The sequence below is a fragment of the Rhodnius prolixus genome, unplaced genomic scaffold (genome assembly GCF_049639745.1).
Source record: "Rhodnius prolixus isolate KJV_2025 unplaced genomic scaffold, Rpr scaffold_2, whole genome shotgun sequence".
Lineage (NCBI taxonomy): Eukaryota > Metazoa > Arthropoda > Insecta > Hemiptera > Reduviidae > Rhodnius > Rhodnius prolixus.
The window spans coordinates 11,894,537-11,903,635 of record NW_027411592.1 but is presented as its reverse complement, the minus strand read 5'-3'; the positions used below and the strand labels follow the sequence as shown (position 1 = coordinate 11,903,635).

At 33.2% G+C, this 9,099-nt stretch overlaps 1 protein-coding gene across 1 annotated transcript; it reads left to right on the top strand.

Annotated features, from left to right (window-relative positions):
- The first annotated feature begins 50 nt into the window (after positions 1–50).
- LOC141448934 (hexosaminidase D-like) lies at positions 51–7,910 on the top strand. The gene is made up of 10 exons (XM_074117806.1): positions 51–186; positions 255–464; positions 551–718; positions 906–1,071; positions 3,038–3,112; positions 3,190–3,379; positions 4,238–4,405; positions 4,589–4,699; positions 5,701–5,787; positions 7,338–7,910. Exons 1-10 carry the CDS (start codon positions 100–102, stop codon positions 7,507–7,509), a joined length of 1,434 nt encoding a protein of 477 aa, XP_073973907.1. The 5' UTR covers positions 51–99; the 3' UTR covers positions 7,510–7,910.
- Positions 7,911–9,099: the final 1,189 nt, after the last annotated feature.

Here is a 9,099-nt window from a genome sequence, read left to right as displayed (position 1 = left end):
AAAAGATCTTCGACTACTAGAGGAAAGTAACACTCATTTTAAATTATATGTGATTGCTGTAAAAAAAAAATAAATAAACCCTTGCAGCTAGAATGCGAAATGGAATTGCGTTCCACCCTGGGACTTCATAGGCTTGTTCATTTTGACTTGAAAAGAGCTCCAATTAAAGTGGATTATTTTGAAAAGGTAAAAATCCCTGATTTTTATACCTTACGCAATAAGGGAAATTCTTTTTCCTAAGGTTCCACTTTCAGCTGTTTCCAGTGATACATGACTGGGGAGCTACCGGAGTGCTTATAGAATGGGAAGATACATTCCCATACAGTGGAGAAATTTCTGTTGTTGGGTCTTCTGGCGTGGGCGCTGTTGGCTATAAAGAGGATGAAGTTGAGAGAATATATAAATTGGCGGAAGAAAATGAATTACTAGTTGTACCCCTCGTTCAAACTTTTGGACATTTAGAGGTAACGTCGTTTTTTTTTTTCCTATTTTTTTTTCTTGAGTGCTCGATTACGTGAATATTAAATTATAATTTAATTAATTTTTTCAGTTTGTTCTGCGACATGAAAAATGGGCGTACCTACGTGAAGTAAGTAGGTATCCTAGCAGTTTATGCCCTAGTCATCCAGATTCGCTTCGCCTAGTTACCACGATGATAGACCAAGTCATTGAAAAGGCACCCGTGACTCCCAGTTTTTTTCATATCGGAGCTGATGAGGTTTCATTTAGTTTTATGTTTTAGTTACTAAAATGATTGAAAATCTGTATGATTGAAGCGAGTCGTTATTCATATACTTCTGCAACTAAATTTGGTTTTTACTCTCTATATTTTCTTAAGTCACATTTGTTTTTTAGATTTTTGTTTTCAAATAAAAGTGTAGCTTATCCTTGTTGATATTGCTCAGGTTTGGCACATGGGGATGTGTAGCATTTGTATGGATTTTGAACGGCCATATCTTCTAATGAATCACCTGATATCGATATTAAGCCATATCCAGGACAAACATCCTGGTGTCCGGCCTATTATGTGGGATGATATGCTCAGGACTGTACCTACTAATATTATTAAAGGTAATAATATAGAAAACAGACAAAGAATCTTGCGTTTATGTGACTTTGGTTCGGTATAAGATTTTTGTTCAATTACTTTTTCTTTGTGATCTGAATGCTCGAGGTGGAAATGAAATAGTTACTTCTTCAATAGATCTTGGTACTCTTGCGGGTCATAGTCTTAACTATAATATAATCACCTACTCTACAGTTCCGACTAATGAGCCTGTAGTGTAGTTGACGTTTGGGAGCAATTCTTTAGACTCATCGTACTCATATATAGTACGAATCGTCACCATACATATTACTATTAGGACTCGGTCATTAGGGTAGCTCACTACCACTTATTCGAATTTACGCATGTGTTTCTTATAAAATCATTAAATTCTATTGTAAGCCAACCAACTTTGACAATTCTTTTATTTTTTTATGAAAAGCTAAAACTTCCACATATTCTTTAATATTGTCTTTAGGAATAATTTTTAGCAGCAGCGCTGATCGAATAAGTTCTAAACATTTTTGCCAAATTTGGGGCAAACGGTGCTTTCAAAATTGATCTTGTGGTTATTTTTTATTTATTTATTTATTATTATTTTTTTTTTTGTGTAAACAACTTAGCGCCTAATGGCGTATACTTATTTCACAAATGAGATCTCAATCTATTCAAAATTTTCTTTAGATTTGCATTTTGAAAGTCTCAATACAGTTAAAACTTGGTACCTCTTCTCCATAACTTTTGCTTTTATTAGAAACATTTTCCTAAGCATTTTTGTTTAGGATTCTTTGGGTAAAGCAACTCTAAGCATTCTTTGAAATGTCTTTCCTGAGACACTTACAATTCCACCGGCTACACAATATTCATTTATTATGAAACTATTGCTTACTATAATAAACTCTGTGAACCAGAAGTGCTACGTTACAGGTTAAACCTTTATTTAAAGGTTTTGGAATTCTCTGGAAAACGGCTATATTGATTATTTCTAAAGTTAGGATGATAATAATAGAAATATTTATCTTGAAACTCTACCCAAAAGGTACAAAAATCTCCTTAAAAAAACTGTCGGTTTAAAAAATAAAGTACAAGGTAAATTAAACGTTAACAAGTACTCTAAACCCAGTATCTAATTCATACTTCACTTCTATTTTTGGCCTGTTAGAAACGTTCTTAAAATTTTACGTTTTTTTTTTTCTAATTTTTTCCCCATCCTTCTGAACTGTTTTTTGTGCCTGCTATTGAGGCTTTCTGGGTATTTTAATTTAGCCCCTTGAACAATTTCATATATCTCTACAGAAAATATTTAAAACATAAAAATACATTTGACTTTTGGAAATTTTATTACATTCGATATCATTTAAGAAATTTTGCCGTAATAAATTTTCATTAATGTTTTTTAGAATTGTATTACACATCCCTTTATTCATTTATTAAATATTTTTGAGAGTTAAGAATAGCTCTTGCCAATCGCCATTTAGTTCCGATTGATTGTATTGCTATATATTAATGCATAAGTTTTCAATGAATCGTTATTTAATACTTTAAAATGTAACAATAATAATAAAAAATGCAGTTACCTCGTACATAAACGAAATTATATTTTGTTTTCTTAGGAAATCAGATTTAATTGCAGGGTTAGTTCAGTAGAATGAAGTTAGCATGGCTTCTCCATAAAACACAAGCGATATTTGCTTTTACTAGATTTTTGTAATTTACACTACATGATTGCAGCCCAGTTTTAGTGGATTTAAATGCCCAACTTAATTGTCCCAGATAATTAATTCTTTTACGTAGTACTTATTTCGTGTATTTTTTAGAAAGATCTAAACATAAAAATAGCAGTCTATTTACTCGTACTTCTAGTTCATTTTTGTTTTGTTTAAAAGGTGATGAAAGTTATAAATTATTATTTATTCGAACCTCGTATTTCTAGTTCATTTTTATGTTTAAAAAGTGATAGAAGTTATAAATTGTTATTTTTTTTATTTTTAGAATTCAATCTTGGGAAAATGGTTGACCCTATGGTTTGGTTCTACGAGCCTGCGCAGTATTTTCAGATTCCAAATGGTTAGCATTTTTTGCATTTCTGAATGTAAGCCAGTAGTTCTTCTTTTTGGATGCGACCAAGTTTCTTTATTTGTTAGGATTGTGGGAAAAGTATGCAGATTGTTTTGGCAAGATATGGGTAGCTTCTGCATTCAAAGGTGCCACTGGACCATGCCAAGTGCTGCCTGTGATTCAGCACCATGTAAGCAACCATGAACAGTGGCTCTCTACCGTTTCTAAACTAGACAGAATTACTATTTTAGGTATTGCAATTACTGGATGGTCAAGGTAAGCTAATATACTTTCTATGATAATGTGTAACACAGAACGATGGTTCCTTAGCGAAATTGTTATGTTGATTTTGGCGGACATTGGTTACATTTTCAAGCAAAAAGAAATTTTATTCAAATATATTTATATTTACGCACAGCTTTTCTTCTGGATTTTTAGTATATAGTATAATTTCCTAAGTATTCAAAATTAAGGATCAAAATCAGACCATTAAATAAAAAGAAAAATTTGACAAAAACCTTAAACAATGTAAGCTCACTTTACAGAGGAGCATTTCTCACTCTCCGACGTCTAAACTCAACTCCAACGCTTTATATCTCAGTGTTCTTACACTGGTAAAGGCATAAAGACAAATACAATTTTCAACTTTTTCCATCTTACAAGACATCGTATAAGCCTTTTATCTTTTTATGTCACAGCGAATACCTCGCCAGACTTAGAAACATGTTCAGCATTATCTGCCTACCATTAATATTGGTCCTGTCGGTGATGCTCCTTGAGGAGTAGGCGTATAATAATGTGGGTTTGGCTTACCTTGTGTATAAAAGCTTGTTCCTTGTGGTCAAGTTTGGATTCCCTGATGATTATTGGAAACTGCTCAGAAAGCTGCCTTGCTTTTGTTGATAAGATCTTTTATATGAAGAGTAAAGGTAAGGTTCTGGTCGTGAGTGACACCTAAATATCGGACTGAACTTGACCATGGCACTTACTGCCCTCGGAAGATAACGTCATGCTTTGAGAAGAAAATATAACTCAGTCACGGTTACTCTAGACTTAATTTCTGCAATGTCGAATATTTTTTTGACCAGGGAATGAATAGTGAAGGAAAATATAATTTCATTTTGTAAATTATAGGTATGATCATTACGCTACATTGTGCGAACTGTTGCCAGCAGCTTTGCCTTCCTTGGCTCTCTGCCTTAAAATATGCACCACTGGAACGTACGGTACAACTATTTACAAAGAAGTAGCTACCTCACTTGGTTACATTAAAGTTCCTCTTTTACTTAATCCATATCCCAGGTAATTTTTTTAATTTAAAAAAATAATGTTATGTGGCCATTGAGTTTCAAACTTAAAGATTGTTATTTAAGTTTTTTTCTTCGGTACATTTATGTACCAATTGTTATAGGAACAAAGTTTATGAATGATTTATTGTCTTTGAATAAATATAGACATCTATTAAAAGCGATTTGCTTTTTATAGACCCCAAGCTGTTGCTGTTGAACTGAGCTTTCCTGGATGGAAAATAGCAACAGGTGTTGAATGGTTTGCTAATCTAAAAGGAAAACATTTAACTATTGTCAGTTCAGATCAGTACGTATAATTTTTGTTTTAAGTACTCTAAGAAATAATTCATCCGTATGAATATTAAAATTATTGATGACAGATTGTTAAAAATATGAATAATAGACTACCAAGTCAAATCATTTGATGACCAAATGATAACCAAAATGAAGGCGCCACGGTAGCCGAGCGTTTAGAGGCGAGAACTGCGAAACTAACGTGTATTGTGGTACTGGGATCGATTCCCGGTCTTAGGCCTTGGATTTTACTTAATGGTTAATAAAAGAAATTTACAGTAAAGTATGTTTGCTAGTCGCCTCCGTCCACGACACCTAATTGGTAGTTGGACTTAAGGCCCGCCTGAAAAAATAGGCATTACTGTTTAACCTAAATGATTTTGGTAACTCGCTGCGTTCTAAGTTTGGGCTTTGTTTGCACATACTCGCGTTTTATATAAGTGATAGAACTAAATGCTAGAATGGTCAGTGTTTGCCACTGACATACTATCAGCTACCTGCGATGAACCTATTGCTGAGTGTACACTGAACACTGTAAGTACTGATGAACAGATCCCAATTCCATTGATAAATGACTGGTTTTCCAGTGAAAAGTTTTAGGTTTTATTTGAAGTGTGGTATGCCAAAACTTTTGTGACTACACCCCTACACTCACATGGGTCAGTGTTAAGCCCTCGTGAAAAAGAAGATACGATTCTCGAATTACATCCTCACTTTTGACTTAATTCAGCCAATTTTTTATTTATTTTGATAAACTGTTTTCGTGCCTCACAAACAGCATAACGAAATAATGTACAAAAATATTTTTAATTAATTACTTTTTGTTTTGTTTGTAATGATCGCGATAATGTCAAATTTTTTCGGAAGTCATGTTTCTTTGTAAATGTACGTTGTGAGTTTTCTAAGATAAAATATTAATTGTAGCAATTGAAAAACATTTTCATTTTTCTTACTTGACAATTGTATTGTCGGAAAGTCTTGTACATTTTTTATGCTTGATTTTTGTCTTTTCAGAGTTGGAGCATGGATGAATCCTTGGCAACTGAAAAACAATTTTATAAATCCTATGCAGATACAAGGTTTTATCAGCGCTGCTTTCGAGTAAGTTTTAATTTTGAAGCTGATTTTGAGGTTCGTTTGGCAGCTAATTGAAAAAAGAAAGTTCAACAGAGTAGGGAAGCGATAGGCAAACATGTACAGAAGAATGGTGGTGACTTGGGAAAAATATTAGTGGTGATTTAAGAATGTAGTTCACTTCTCCAATACTTTAATAAACCAGCAATAAGAAAGTGAAGGAATAAATAGATAGAAATATAAATAAAATAGAAAAAAGGAAATTCACTCTGGGTAATAGAGAGTTAAAGTCCCTTGGGTCAGAAACAGTGGTTTTTAAGATATCTCTGAACAAAATATTTCAAAAATTGGAACCTAATCAGGGGACCTGATTGCTACTTAGTTAAATCCGTCAACCGCAAGTAACGCTTTAATGAGCGGATTTTTGACTTTTTTTGATATTTTCTATCAATATACTAGATTGTATTCATGTAGGATTTTAATTTTGTAGAGGTGGTAGGCTTAACATTGTGTGGGATGGTAGGTTTTTCTTTAAAAGACCATTTGAATATTATTAATGTACAGGTCCTGCATATTACAATGGAGTGTTATGTGTTCATAAAATTCCAGTTTGATGAAAATTCTACAATCGTAAAAACTATTTTTTTGAGATTCTCTTAAAAATAGCTTTAACTAATTTCTGTAAAATGATTATTCTCGTTGCACTAGTGTAGGCCTACAACTTTTTTAACAATTCTTTTCCTGGGATAATCCAATTATAGGGACTTTTGGGTCAGAGGATTAAAAAAAAAATCCTGAAATATGTTTATAATAAAAGTTGATGAGTGAATAAAGTTTAAAAATGAATTATGTGATCAATGGAGAAGACAATAGGTGTTTCTAAACAGTGATAATGGGGTGAGAGTCAATGACGATCTTTTTTAATCAAATAACAGAAAAGAAATGAATCTCATTACCATATACTACGAAAAAAAGTAGTTGTTTCTGAAGTCCCTGCTGGGATCAATAGGGATACGAAAACGAAATATGAAGTTTAAGCTTCAGGCGATTTGAGCATAGACACACTCCCAAAACCCAGTAAAAATGAGAGTTTGGACATCATCAACAAAGCCTAATTCCACTTTGTACCCTTCGGCGTTGTTATAAACTGGCAGCCGGCAGTTTACAGCAGATATTGGACGCCTCTGTCACAGATGCGGTAGGATGTCTGGAAAAACCAGCTCATTACTAGATAATTGCCCTCATAACATGATTTTCATTACACGCTGACCCATCGTCTACAAGTGCAATAATTTTCTTCAGCGAATGGTTCGTAACCTATATCGAAAGTGTTCAGCTATGAACTACAGAATATACCAACTGATATTTCCGATTCCCAGAGAACTGCTGAATTTTAGGATGATGTTAATTCAATGTTATTTATCTCTGAATGTAGATGTTGGACTGATTTTTTAAATTTTTATATGAATTATCATGATATGTAATTAGTAAGCTGGGACGTCATTTTTCCTTGTTGACTTTATGATAAAGAGATTTCATACTAAAATATTATTACAAATTCTTTGTCTTAATTTCAGATTGGGGAAAGAATGGGATGCATTGGAAGTATATATGATGAAGCACATGAGTGATGTTTATTATGATGCAACTATTGACGAATGGTTAGCCACCCTAGTTCATCCACCTAAACAAGAAATAAAACAGCTGGTGAAGTCCGGAAATAAATATTTGGAAAGTTGTAATAGATAGTTTTGATTTTTTTATGAACTGAACATCTTAGTGTAAGAGGTAATCACCAAGAAGACATAAATTCGTTTTTAAATTTTTTAATTACAAGGTGACAATTGCTGTGGATATGATCTGGTTTTGTTAATTTTTTTATGCCAAATTCATGCTGTGTGTAAGAATTTTTCTAAATAAGTAGTTTTGTTGTTCCTTCTTTAGATTGAAGATATAGCAAACGACATTTGAGTGATCGTTGATTTGTCCAAACCAACATCCGATAAAAAAAATGTGTAATATTATTTCATTGTTCAAACGTTGTCAATTATTTTGTCGTAAAGGAGCTTATTGTAGATTAAGAAGTGTTTTGTTACCATTTGCGCTATTTCATGGAACATTAATAAATAATAGATTTCAGATTAAAATAATTGCCGTTTTATTGATCAATGTATATTTAGTATTACCTAATAACTTCTTAATTAAAATAACTTGATGTATTAAAACGAACCATAAAACATTACAGATTTTTTACAGATATTTTAGCGACATCTACAAAATTAGTATTAGTGATAAAAATCCTACTTAATAGTTTCTCATACACTCTTTTAAAGCAACTACACTCTTCACTCGGTGGCAGCCAATAGAAAGAACTAAGTCTTCTCTTCCCTCACTCGTGCTAGCGATCTCCCTCTATTAAGTATCCCTTAAACTATTCTTTCTTTAAATTTTCTCTTAAGCTGCTATAACAATTTTCTTTACACTGGTAATTAAACTGTTTATTAGAGGCCTTACCTACAGAGGTAAGGTTTATTAGAGGTGTTAGGTAAGGAATCCCCTTCCAACAGCTCCCATGCAAGTATTATTCCTTTAAAAAATCCTTTTAAAAGGATAAATACTACAGATTATAATTTCTCCTCCTAGTGAGTATCTAGTCGTCTGAACCTACTCGTAAATGCCGTAGCATTGCTATAAGTCACGAGCTGTTTGCTAGAGCCTCAAGTTCTACAGTAATTCGTAGAAATTCAGACTTCGTTGGTTCCAAGATTGTTTCTGAGAATATTTTTAAAAAACAATTTAGGTAACATTACCTCTTAAATCATTAAATAAGCATTAATAATCAAATAATTACTTTAAGCTTTAGGCGTCGCGAGGTTCCCAGACGGCACCAGGCAGAAAGGGAAAAGTGCGTAATCCAATGTCTCTCCTCTAAGCATAGGATTTCAAACATAGCTTCTTGCAGTACATTGCAATACTCGTGTAACAAAGATTATATAAGAAGGATAATCAATTATAGTTGAAATTTTCTCAGAAAACCAGAATGGCTCAGTTGGGAATCACGCCTTACATAGTAAATTCAAAGCAGAGAGTAATTGCTTGAAAAGATACTCTGATGACTATTGGTAAATATTGTCTGGGTACTCAGGCATTCTGAAAAAAAGTGTAATGAGGCCTGCATGGCTCGGAAGGGTTCCCATGGTATCCTCAGAGGATCTGAACCATGTACGACACAATAAAATGATGCAGTAGTGCAGTAAGCGTGGAGGCCAAAGTAGTTGCAGCAATGATAAGTGAAAACCTCAGGTGAGAGGCAGACACAAGAGTTCATTATTAGCCACT

What these genes read in the sequence shown, in the direction of transcription:
- LOC141448934 (XM_074117806.1), top strand. Translation starts at nt 100, where the DNA reads ATGGAATTGCGTTCCACCCTGGGACTTCATAGGCTTGTTCATTTTGAC. An exon ending in GCAATTACTGGATGGTCAAG is followed by an intron (nt 3,380 to 4,237) that starts GTAAGCTAATAT and finishes TGTAAATTATAG; the next exon opens with GTATGATCATTACGCTACAT. An exon ending in TTACTTAATCCATATCCCAG is followed by an intron (nt 4,406 to 4,588) that starts GTAATTTTTTTA and finishes TGCTTTTTATAG; the next exon opens with ACCCCAAGCTGTTGCTGTTG.